This window comes from Moschus berezovskii, chromosome X (assembly GCF_049115385.1).
Source record: "Moschus berezovskii isolate FMDL1 chromosome X, NW_MosBer_1.0, whole genome shotgun sequence".
Classification (NCBI taxonomy): Eukaryota; Metazoa; Chordata; class Mammalia; order Artiodactyla; family Moschidae; genus Moschus; species Moschus berezovskii.
In genome coordinates this window covers 39,952,581-39,965,763 of record NC_142488.1, presented here as the reverse complement: position 1 = coordinate 39,965,763, position 13,183 = coordinate 39,952,581, and the positions used below count along the sequence as shown (strand labels likewise).

Genomic DNA, 13,183 nt, shown 5'->3' with positions numbered 1-13,183 from the left:
TCAACAAGCCTTGGCATAGCTCAGACTTAGACTGAGGAAAGGAAGTGAAACTGACAAGATGAGGGTTGCCGTAAACTTCAGGGCAGAATGGAGTAACATCTTAATCATTAGGTACCGGGTGGACATGCCAATTTGGAGTGAGTGACTTGGAGTGTGGAACCCTCAATGGAGGCAATGTTTCCCAAGTTCTAATGCTCCCTTCTCTAGAGAGAATGCTCACGCTCTTTGGAAAAGGAGGAAAATCTCTCATAATTACATTTCCCTCTGGTTTGCATTTTAAAAAACATCTAGTACTCAAATCTGTAACACTGGCAAATCTCTCAGGCTCTTAAGGGAGTGGTTAAGGTTTTGTAGAAAACGTTTTTGAAGAGAAAATAGGCAGTGGGTCTCCACCCCCTCACACACTTTAGTAAATACTATCTTTTTCTTTCTTTTCTTTTTTTTTTTTTTAAACTCCTGCACTGAGAATTTTACCAGATGATTTCTCAAAGCTGACTTATGAACTAATTGGGCACTTCTCCTGTGCAGAGGAACAAAGACTTTTTTTATTGGTCCTCAGCTGAGGCATATACCTGTCTGATGGCGTTGGCTCATTCCGCACATGCTCAGTTGAACAGAAATCTTCATACTGAATACAACCTAACACAGCGGCAACACCCATAACCTCACTCCCTGGCTGACCCTGTACATCCACTCCCTCTAGTTGCATTTTTATAGTGACATGCCTAGCATTTGTAGAAAGTAAAAGGAACAGAGTAGGTACTGGGGACTTTGGGGGGGGGGGGGAGGTGCAATATACAAAGGAATTTAAAGTCCCTGCCTTACTGACCTCTCTCGGGACTGTCTCTATTCAGAACAGGCGCTGGATAGATATTTGAGTTTGGGGCAGAATGCAGGATAAGCTGTCTCTGTAAATTACCATTTGCTGTTGCACGCCTTCCTGGACAGTTTTTGTTTGGTCCTTTTTTTGTAGGACAACACTTCTTCCACAGCCCTCGTTTTTATTAAGGAATGACAGTGGCACTAAAAGCATCCCCTGCCTAGCACGATCTGGAGTGAGAACCTCGCCACCTCTGTTCTTGCTTTCCCATTCATTAGGACCCTTTCCGAGCCTCCTTCCCCAGCAAAAACCGGGAAAGGCTTCGCGTGGTTACAAAACGAGGGAGCGGCCGGCTTCCGAGCCTCACGTCTCAGAGAGCCAAGAACGTGCAGATCTTTTGTCCCCGACCTCTTCCGCAGCTTGGTCGCGGGGGTGACGACCCCGCCCCACCCCCGCCGAAGCAGATGCCGCCCGGGCGCCCTAGTCCCCCGCCCCTTGTAGATTCCCGGCGCCCGCCGGTTTGCCGTGACGTGGCCCGCGGCGCGCGCATGCGTCGCTCTGCCTGGTCGCTTTCCCTGGGCCACCGCCTCCCGACGGGCTGGAGTGGGCGGGGCCTGTGCTTCGGGAAGCCGCGCGGACTGAGCGGGAGGAGCGCGTGTGTGCTCCAGGACGGCGCGCGGGGCTCGCGAGCTGGTCGGCGGCCGACGAGGAGGAGGAGCTGAAGGCGGCGGCCGTGGCTCCCGCCCGCACGGAGAACCAGTCCCAGGAAGCTCCCCTCCCACTCCCAGGCGGGCGGGCGGCGGCGGGAGGAGGAGAAGAAGGAGGGAGCGTCTCTGCCGCCGCCTCCTGGTCCCCAGCGCGGATCTGCTGCCGCCACTTCTCTCCGCGGCGATCCTCCCTCCACAGTCCTGCCGCGGCCCCCTCTGTAGTTCGAGCTGCCCCGCGCCGCGCCGGAGCCAGCCTCGACAGAGGGAACGGTCGCGGCCTCGCGGCCCGTGCGGGCTGACGAGAGGAGAGCGAGGCACCGCGCGATCCCCGAGGATCCGCACGCCGGGCAAAGCGGCCCGAGCAGCGCGAGGAGCAGCGGGCGGGCGGGCGGCGCCGGGCCCGGGCCGCCCTCGCTCCTGCGCCCCGGCCCCGCCGCCCGCGCCGGGGCGGTCGCCAGCTGAGGAAGGCGCCGCAGTCTCCGGGCCTCGCCGCCCCGCTCGAGTGTCCTCGGCACCGAGGGCTCGCGGGTCCTGAGGGGAGGAGGCGAGCCAGGGGCCGGGCACTGAGCTCTTTGGCGCCCCCACCCCCTTTTTCGGAGCCCTCCACGCTGCGGCCACTGTCCCCTCCGGACCATGGCCGACGACGACGTGCTCTTCGAGGATGTGTACGAGCTGTGCGAGGTGATCGGCAAGTGAGTCTCCACGCGGGGGAGCGGGAGTGTGGGAAAATGCATTTAGTGATGCCCGGGTCTTTCCGCACCCGCACCCGCCCGGGTCTGCCCCCTGCCCTTCCTCCCCTCTGCCTCCCCTCTCCTCCTCACCCGGGAGTATTTATAGACGTGTACCTGGACCTCCAGCCGGGCGGGAGTCTGGGGGCTTCTCGGCGATCCGTGGAGGCCGATGAGCCGAGGTCGGCACCCTTATGAGGCGTGGGGCCGGCGAAATCTGCTGTCTGCATTTTATCTGACGGTTGCACAGGGACGTGGCAGAACCTATTTTATAGTTGCTTCCTGGGAACAGTTGGACTTATTGTTACCTTGCGTGTACCACAGACCATTAAAGAAAAGAGCAGCTTGCATTTCATTGCTTCCGTGGAGAGACAGAGAAAGAACGTCCAGGGTCTTAAACTATGGGGTGTGTGTCTATTGTGCATGGTATGAGATCCATGCCTTTGTGTTCACCCCATGCTCGGATTGGAGGGGGTCATTTAAGATGGGGTGCATTTGGTTTTAGCAAATTCTTCACCTGGTGGAGACCAACGTGGAAAGAGTTGGGGGTTCCAAATTTTTAATGCCTCGTTATGCAATGACTGTTAAAGCAGTGTTCGAGGCTTCCCTCGACTGTTGGGATGGTGGTTAGCGTGGTAGCGCCGTCTGCTTTGAGTCACCGGGCTGGTCCAGAATATAGAACTGACAGTCCAAATGCTCATCCTTTCATCTGTGTTGTATAATTACACTAGGGAAAAGCAGGGAATCAGATTAATCACAGGGCTGATTGAGAATTAAATCTGCAGTTCTTCATCTAATTGTCCATTCCTTAAATCTGTTTTGAATAGTTTCCTTTTCATTCTTGTCAAACAGTATTCCAAGTGCACAATCCTGCTAATTTGCTTGTGAGGGAAATGCTGGCGATCTGAAGTTGATTTCCTAGTTCAGCGTGTATTCTGTGGCTTTAGAAGTTGAGGAGATAAAACTGAAGAGAAATTTTTTGCCTAGTTTTTAAGGATTGGTAGATAGCTACCGTTGAAATATTTTACCTCGTTTTGGAAGTGGTGCTTTATTGTCTATTTTAAGGTCGGCAGTTGGGAAATGGAACCAAGACCTTAGAGCAGTTGGCTCAATCTCTTTTTTAAGTTGTCTGCAGTACTGGATTTCAATTTGTTTAAGTGTGGATAACTCACTAATTTCCTTCCATGTTGAGGTATTACAGTGTTGCCTCACATGGTGAGATTGTGGGTAGAGCTTGCTACATACTTTCCTCAGATCCAATTGATACAAGGACATGTTACTCTTTGCCCCTATTGTTACATGACTAGCTTGTCTACTGGAAGAACGGTATCCAAATGTGCTCTGTTAAGGTGGTTGTGGAAGTGCTCTAGAGCAGAGCAGTCTGTACAGTATATAATGTGAGCCCCATATGTAATTTTATATATGTAAAATTTGCATATGTAAATTTTCTAATAGCCACATTAAAAAGATTAAAAGCAAGTAGGTGCAATTAATTTTCACAGAATATTTTCTCTTACCCAATAGATCCAGAGTATATCACGTCAACATGTAATCAATATAGAAATCATTAGTGAGCTATTTTACATCTTTTCTTTCATAATCTTCAAAATCCAGTGTGTATTTTACACTAACCATACATCTCCATTCTGACACTAAGCAGAATTTTCATCAGACATACTTGTTCTGTATTTAGGTTTCATAAAATTTGCATTTGTAAAACTACTTTTGCAAATACCCAAGTTCACATACCCAAGTTGTTGCAAACATACCTAAAAGTTTTCTAATAACTGAATTATCTCTTTCTAAATTTAATGTAAATTAATTAAAAAGAAATAAAATTCAAAATTCAGCTCCTCATTTGGATTAGCCACATTTCAAGTGCTTATAGCCATATGTGAATAGCACAGTTCTAGAGAGACAAATATGTCAAAAAAAAAAATCTTGGTTTCTTCATTGTTGGCATCCAATGAAGGTAAATAAGGTGTTTCCCAAAAGCCCCCAAATGATTGCGGGGGGGAGGGGTACCAAGGGGAATGATGTTTGTTGTGTCTTAGTTATATTTGATTCAAATGAGCCAGCAAAGTCATAATCGGAAAATGTGAGATTAAAATGTTAGTTCTATTGTGATGATGGAATATAGGCATCATTGAATCAATGTTAGTAGCTAGTTCTGATTCCTTGAGATCTGAAAGAGTGATGATGTGATCTCTTTGGATATTGAAAAGAAAAGTGGTCAGCATCACATTAGCACAATCAGTATTCTGCTGACTTATAACTGAGAGAATATTTTCAGGAAATGCCTCTGGGAGAACGAGATTCATCTCCTCTGTTACTTCAGAGCTGCATGGGGAGGGGGAACAAGCTAATTTTAAGGTAGCCTCTGAGGCTACCTTAACTACTGTGAATGTGAAACCTCGTTCATATCCTACAAAGCCTGACTTGGTCAGTGCCGATTATGATATGTCGTTCCATGAAATAATGCATTCAAGGTAGGCTTTGTGGCAGAGAACGTAATGATAGTGTTCCTCACCCTGTGTAAAGGTTGGAGGGTTTTCTCTGGTAAATTGTCTCAGCATATATTGATCTGAAAATTGAAATTCACTTGAGATTTTCTTGCAGGGTCTCTAACAGCAGGCATTTAAACTCAGAATTTGTTCAACTCTGGATTTAACAGAAAGCCCTTGAAGACATTCACTTTGCACGGAAAACCTTCTTGATTGCTATCCAAGTTCTCTGGAATTGTGATTTTTCTTTTATAACTAAATTAACATCACAAGTTGTGTTGGACCCCTAGGGTTTAACAGGTTTAAAATTTCACTGAAGTGCTTTAAAATGGATTTCACCTTTTTACCCATCTGTTGACTACCCATTCAACTCCCCTGCCTCACTACTCACCTGCTCACTCACTCACCCACCCATTATTTTACTGGGAATCAATTGTCTGATTCATTATGAATATTGGGAGAATGCCCTTCCTTTTTTTTTTTTTTTAGTTTAAACTCTTTCTCCCTGTGTTTCTTATTTTTGAAAGTCTTGCAAGTGATCCTTGAATGCCTATTGTTTCCATGACATTTTCCCATGTAATATCTTTCAAGTGACTGAAACAAATGGCCAATGCTGTCATTGTCCCTAAACTTCTTGTCTTAGCAAATGTAGCAAATTACTGGAAGGGAAAGGTATTATGCAAATACAAGTAATCAGCTAATTTTTATGGTCGTGAGCATTTACTGTATCTTTTGCAAATTGATGGTTTTATAGGCAAGTGCACAATCAGTAATGTTACATGAAGGAAATTTTAAAATGATTCATCCAAATTAAAATGTAGAAATGCCTACCTTCATGGTCCAGCAGTTTTCTGTGAAAGAGAGTAGCAAAATGTACACTGTTTTTACCTTGTGTAGGCTGAATATTTTTGCCTGGGTGTTTAGTAACCTGTAACTTCTGACTTTCCTGCTTTGGTAGGACATAAACTAAAATTGGAATGATGCGGTCTGACCCTTGCTCAAGGATGACATACAAGTTTGTGAGGCATGCTATATTTGCTTACACCTCAAGAGCACTTATCATATTTAGTTACAGTTTCTTATTTATGGGTCACTCTCCCTAGCTAACAGGGAGCTTCTTGAGGGCAGGAAATATATCTTACATATCTTTCTTTATTATTAACACAGAACCTGCAATGTAACAGTTGCTCATTGGCTATGGAATGAATTGAGTAGTTTTATAATAAAATCTCATTGAAAGGCAAAAAGCATGTTTATCAACCTCAGAGCAATTATTGTCCCAAAAGGCTGTATTAAAGTAGTAGTTGACCACCTGGCTGTATATTAGACTCACCAGGGGAGCTTTTAAAAAAGATCAATGAGAGGGCCTTGTGTCAGAGCAATGAAATCAGAATCTCTGGGAGAGGGTTCTGGTCATTGGTATTTTTTAAAGGTCTCCAAGTGATTCTAATGTGCAGGTATGATTGAGAGTCACTGGTTTAAAACTTAGTTTATGTATGTAATATTTTTGGACAGGCTTTTCAAAGGCTCACAGTTTTTAAAAAGTGGAGTAAATATTTGGGGGGAAGTATCAAAGTCAAAAGACCAAGACATGGATTTTATTTTCTCTGCACTGTGTTTTTGAGCCTTATTGTATTAACAATTTTGTTTCAGCCTATGTTTGCTGTTGATTTTTTTGGGTCTTTTAAGATTTACATTGATTTATGACACTCATCTAATGCTAACATGGTGATTGTCTGATGCTTGGAACAACATAGAACAAGGATTGCTTCAATAACAGTTGATGATGGCTGTCTACTATAATGACTTAATTTAATAACAAGGCATCTATCAGTTTAGTATGGATTGTGTTTGCACATACACTCTATTAAAAGGATATGGTTAAGTTGCTTATATACTTTAAATTTCCTACTTGCAATTCCAATAATGCTGTTTGCAGAGAATTGAGTTAAATGCAGCGTTTATGTAAAAACCAGATTAATAATATGCAGAATATATATTTTAGCATAGAGAGAAATTCAGCTTTACTAATTTGTCCTAATTACTGTGGCTTTCATATATATTGATTGGCCCAGTGATTTGGGTTTCTAGTACCATGGGGTAGGGGCAGGGTGGAGGAACGGTGTTACATCATGTTGGAACATCTTTCCCAAGAATTTTAGCAAGACATGATAGGTAAACGCATTGTTCATGTTAGGAAATAAAGTCAAGTGAGAGCCTGAAGGAACCAAGAATTTTCCAGAAATGAGAAGAAGCAGCAGCAGCAGCCTAAGGAGCAGCCGCAGGAGCAGCCTCAGCCGAGCACAAGTGCCGACTAACTGCCCCCAGGTCAGAGTCAACTGGCGACCGCGCCGTGTCTGTGTTCTTCGGTTGTATGGAAACCTTCCCTCCGTGGATCTCACCCCACTGTCAGCTCTGGTTCCAAAAATCTCCCTCTTCCACACCACCCCTCACAGCAGGGTAGACCTCATGCAGATTTGTGTTGTTTCAGAGTAAGAATTCTGTGTGCCAGCTTACATATTTCTGCATTTCAGTGCTTACAGGCTTCTTGTGTGTGTAACTTGATTTTCTCAATTAAAAACAATGGTCAGAAAGAAGTGCTTGATCCAAGGGACAATCATTTAACAAGGGAAAAAGACACACACTCACCAGCTAGAGTTCTGGTGCCCCAGAAAGATCAAGCTGTGGGGGATCAACTGAAGTCCTGCAGAGGAAAAGCATGTTACATGCAGATTCCTCCACACGGCAGGTGTTATCAGGAGGGGGTAAGCAGTGGTGATCCCTGATGATGGAGTTTGATTCTAGGGCCCCTTTGGAGTGAACTAAGCTTCTTAGTTGCTTTTCTGCATGTGCACAACCTTCTCCAAGTATCTTCATGTCCGCTTTCTACAGTCTGCTTTAAGACTTTAAGTGTGGTTTGCACGTGGTCTTCATAATGTTTCCTGTGATTTTTCCCTTACCTTCCAAGACAGTGACATGTTCTGTGGCCTTGACATGTGCAGTTCCCCCCAACCCTCCATTTCCACCTCGTATCTGCAATGGTTTCACCTGCCAAACTATAGCTCCTTAATGTCCCTTATATTGTGTTTCTAAATAGCTCCTTTCAGAGAAGGCAATGGCAAGCCACTCCAGTACTCTTGCCTAGAAAATCCCATGTATGGAGGAGCCTGGTAGGCTGCAGTCCATGGGGTCGCTAAGGGTCAGACACGACTGAACGACTTCACTTTCACTTTTCACTTTCACACATTGGAGAGGGAAATGGCAGCCCACTCCAGTCTTCTTGCCTGGAGAATCCCAGGGACGGGGGAGCCTGGTGAGCTTCTGTCTATGGGGTCACACAGAGTCGGACATGACTGAAGTGACTTAGCAGCAGCAGCAGATAGCTCCTTTAAATTGAAATTTTTTTCACCATCTTCAGTAATAGCTCTACTCAGTAAACTAAAGAAGCAAGCGTACCTCACTTTTGGAGATGGTGCTTGAATTATTGCATTTTTGTAAATGTTTTCACATTTTAAACCTGGCAGAAATGGTTTAAAGGAACTTTGACATATGTTCACAAGTTAAAAAAAAATCCTTTGTAACTTAACATGTCTTTCATGAAGGGACAATTATGCCTTCAAATATTAGGCATTTTATATATGTTAACTCCTTTCTTTTTTTTTTAAATTATTTTATTTTATTTTTTTTGTGTGACTTTCTCAAAATTTATTTATTTATTTTTTATAATTTTTTTTTCTTTACAGTTAAAAGTATTTTTATTAAAAAAGCACAAATGCAAAGAAATGAACAGAGGAAAATTTATGCGTCGAACCTGGACTGGTCACTTATGATAATATACATGCTACAATTCCATTCTCCCCAATCATTCCACCTTCACCCTCTCCCACAGAGTCCCAAAGACTGTTCTAAATGCCTATGTCTCTTTTGCAGTCTCTTATACAGGGTTCAGGTTACCATTTTTCTAAATTCCATATATATGCGTTAATATACAGTATTGATGTTCTTCTTTCTGGCTTACTTCACTCTGTATAATTGGCTCCAATTTCATCCTTTCATTGTACCCATTTTACAGAAAACACTGAGATTCAGAGGGGTCGGTAACTTGCGCAAGATCACATGGGAATGCTACCAGTTCTAAAGCCCATTTATTTCTTGCTGCAGTCTGCTGTTGATTCCAGCTGTGAAAATACTGCAGTGGGTGTCCTTAAAGTAAGGCATATGTCTTCATTTCCAGAATTTACTGCAAAGTTTAATTATTTGACTTTTTGGTTAAATTTCTTACCTCTTCAGTAGACTTTCCATGCATGCATGCTCAGTGTCTTAATTGTGTCTGACTCTTTGCGACTCCATGGACTGTAGCCTACCTGGCTGCTCTGTCCATGGGATTCTCCAGGCAAGAATACTGGAATGGGTTGCCATTTCCTACTCCAGTGGGTCTTCCTGAACCCAGGGATCTCCTGCATCTCCTGAATTGGCAGGCAGATCCTGTATCATTGGGCCACATGGGAAGCCCAGAGGTTCATTGTCTCATCTTATTTCATTTTTCTTTTTGTCTTTCTAATGAAATATCAGTGTTTGCCACCAGACTGATAAGTTTATGCATTCCTTAGCCATGGCAATATAGAATCTTGACTATCCATCCAAAATATAATTTGTTTTGGAACTTTCTCCATCCTTTTTACTCTTCAATTTTTCCCTTCCAATTCCCCTGCCCCAACAGACAGAATAGTTGATTGATTACTCCTAAGTTGCCAAAACAGAAGTACTGAGGTTTCAGAGATAGGTGTTTGTTGAGAGTGGGGTGGGGTTCTTTCCACAGGGTAGTTATTCCCATATCCTGTGATAAAATATTGAAATTGTTTTCTCTGACTCTGAAAACTGTGTACTGAACCACAGCTGCTGAGTGGCAAGTGTCTCCACTCTCTGTCAACACTGCACACCTAAGTAATCAAGTGACTGAGTTAGTAATCAAGTGCAGGGCAGTTATCTAACCCCAGGCACAAGCTGATGGTGTGGGTGCACAGCTCTCACATTTTGGTTTTATTTTTTAGTTGACTTTCTACACTGGGAAGATTTTACTTCTGAAGCCAGTTTGACTTAAAGAGAGAGTTCATATATGTTTCCAGTTTTAAGACTTAATAATATTCTGTTAACTTTCTTTTGGTTAGTGTTTATAAAATTATAAAATTTTGAAATATAGATGACTCAAAGGTAAATAGTGAATGTCTCTCCTTTCTCCCACCATCCATAGTTCTATTCTCCAAAGGTAACCATTGTCCAGGGATCAAACCCGCACCCCCTGCATTGGGAGCGAGCAGTCTTAACCACTGGACCTCCAAGAAAGTCCCCAGTTTTTGTACATCTTCTCGAAGATTTTTGTTTAAAAATAGAACGGGCTCATATTTGTACATTCTACTGAAATATTCACTTTACGTTGTAAATAGTATATCTGATGGCCTTTCCATATCCATCTATATATCTATCTAACTCTGTTTTCCCTTAAACTGCAAGCCAGTATTCCTTGATATGGATTGGCACTTTAAATTGAGTGCAGGTTATTTCTAAGTGATCATAGCTGGAAATACATGGGTGGAGTTTGAATGAGAGGTCTAGAATGATAGTGAAGATTTGGAAATCAACTTTGTGGAAGTTAAACTATGAATAAATGAGTTCTTGGGGGTTGATGGAACTAGCAGTGGGGTTTTATGGTTTGGAGTATAACTCACGAAATTAGAAGAATTGGGATAGCTGGATCACAGAAGTCTCAAGATGGGGCAGATCAATAATGTAAAATGCCAATGCACTGACTGAGGACCAAGAATAGGCTTGTCTATAATAGAGGCTATTTAAAGCGTTTATCAAAATAAATATTAATATAATGCTTAATATTCCATTCCTCATTTGACTGAAAAGCAAGATTCTGACTTCATTTCTGTGGATGTTGGTACCATTATACTGTCTTTCTGTGAATCTATCTCAACAACATAGTTAGGGTTAAAAAAAGTACATTTCTTTTTCACTTGTGTTTTGCAGATTCTGATGGCTGGCTTTTAGGTAAAACCATTTTTTTCCCTAAGGTTGGGTCTTTTTGATTCCCAAGCTTGGTGCCGAACTTGAATTAAATGGGCCCCTTTTAATGAAATGACAAAGTAAATTTTAGACACTTTAAATTTAAGTTCAAACCATTGTTCTCTTATTAAATTCTTCACCTATAGGGAACTGAGTTCTTCCATTCCTCAAGGTTTTTGGTCCCAGTTGGAGAATTGTAGTACTTTCCTCCCATTTTACACCCCTCTTACCCCCATCCCCCCAACTAAATTCATTCGTTAACCTTTTTGTAGTTGTCCATTCACATCAAGAAAAGATTACTTTATGGTACTTAAGCCAGTTTCTTTGTATCTAAATCCATATTGTTGCATTTCAACTTCTTGTATTCTGTTACACATTCTTTTTCTATCTTTTTTATTTCTTTTGATACATTTTTTTACTTTGTTACCATTGTTTTGAATATTTGAATCATTTATAGATAAGAATGCAGATTGTGTCCTCTCTCAGTGTAGTTTAATAACTCAAAATATTATACACTGACTGTATCTCAGGCTTCTAATTCTAACCCTGAGTTCAGAGTATTTTGGTATATTCAAATCTAGGATGGATTTAACCCTATGAAGATTTTAATGCTGTATGAAAACAGTGTTATTAATTCAGTTACAGAAGTCTCTGACCCTGGCTATCATGTGCAGATTACCGCTGTAATGCTGCTATTTTATAGAACCAATAAGAAGCGTCATATCCTTCCTGCTTACCCTTATCTACTTTTCCCCAAACATATGGATCAACAGTGCTTTGAAGACTGTAAGGCAGCCCCCTAAGATCTGATCTGGTAACCTTCGGGTACATTATCACCATTTTCTCCTTATTTATAGAAGGAATAATAGCTGCTTCATGAACCATTTGCATGGATTAGTGATTGTGAAGTGCAGCATAAGTATTTTTTATTTCTAGAATGTCTCTGAGATACTCAAATTACTTTTGGCAGCTATGTAGATAAGTTTCAACAATTTCCAAATGTGCACTTTCTCAGTGTTAAACACAGGCTCTATTACATAAATAATACAGTGAAATGAACATTCTTTTCTACCATGTGTGTAAAATTTAGTGGTGCTAACATTCATTCATTTTTTCATTTAGGCGTTCATTTCTAGCTGTGTGACCCTGAGCAAGTTAGTTAAGCTCTCTGAGCCTCAGTTTCTTTATATGTTAAATGAGGGTGATAGCATAGACCTTGCAGGGGTGTTGTGCTGATTGAATAAAGGAGTAGAGGAATACAGGTAGGGAAAATTAAAGAAATCTTAAAATTGTTAAGATCAAGGGCTTCCCTGATAGTTCAGTTGGTAAAGAATCTGCCTGCAATATAGGAGACCCTGGTTCAATTTCAGGGAAGATCTGCTGGGGAAGGGATAGGCTACCCACTCCAGTATTCTTGGGTTTCCCTTGTGGCTCAGCTGGTAAAGAATCTGCCTGCAATGTGGGAGCCCTGGGTTCGATCCCTGGGTTGGGAAGATCCCTTGGAGAAGGGAAAGGCTACCCACTCCAGTATTCTGGCCTGGAGAATTCCACGGACTGTACAGTCCATGGGGTTGCAAAGAGATGGACACGACTGAGCGACTTTCACTTTAAAGTTCTTAAAAATGTTCCTTTGTTTTATTTTTTAAATTAATATTTCTTATATTTTTGAGAGCAGTTTTAGGTTCACAGCTCCTATTTTATGGACACGGGTAACATAAAAATTCAAACAATAAGTACAAAACTAAATTCTACAGGGACAACTTTAGGAATCTGTTGTTGTTCCCAGATCCTATGGTTTGAGTGCTCATTATGCTCTGGATGTGGTGTTAAATTCTTTAATTCTTTATATTTTTCTAATATAACCTTGGCCACAACCCTTCGTTTTGAGGTAGTCACTCCCCCTTCCCATTTTACAGATGAGGAAACTGAGAAATAAGGAGATTAGTAACTTACCCTGAACAAAGTGTCAATAATAAGTGGCAACATGGGGATTTACACCTTAGTATATGTAAGCTGGGCTGGAAGAAGCACAAGCTGGAATCAAGATTGCTGGGAGAAATATCAATAACCTCAGATATGCTGATGACACCACCCTTATGACAGAAAGTGAAGAGGAACTGAAAAGCCTCTTGATGAAAGTGAAAGAGTGAAAAAGTTGGCTTGAAGCTCAGCATTCAGAAAACTAAGATCATGGCATGTGGTCCCATCACTTCATGGGAAATAGATGGGGAAACAGTGGAAACAGTGTCAGACTTTATTTTTGGGGGCTCCAAAATCACTGCAGATGGTGATTGCAGCCATGAAATTAAAAGACGCTTACTTCTTGGAAGGAAAGTTATGACCAACCTAGATAGC

General features: G+C 42.3%; 1 protein-coding gene across 8 annotated transcripts in view; it reads left to right on the top strand.

Annotated features, from left to right (window-relative positions):
• The first annotated feature begins 1,446 nt into the window (after positions 1–1,446).
• Positions 1,447–13,183, top strand: part of CASK (calcium/calmodulin dependent serine protein kinase) — a 387,791-nt gene continuing 376,054 nt past the window's right edge. For all 8 annotated transcript variants that reach the window (XM_055393922.2, XM_055393920.2, XM_055393918.2 and 5 more), the window contains exon 1: positions 1,447–2,219. In XM_055393922.2, coding sequence (XP_055249897.1) covers positions 2,161–2,219 — 59 coding nt within the window. In that variant the 5' untranslated portion in view covers positions 1,447–2,160. The remainder of the gene's footprint in view (positions 2,220–13,183) is intronic.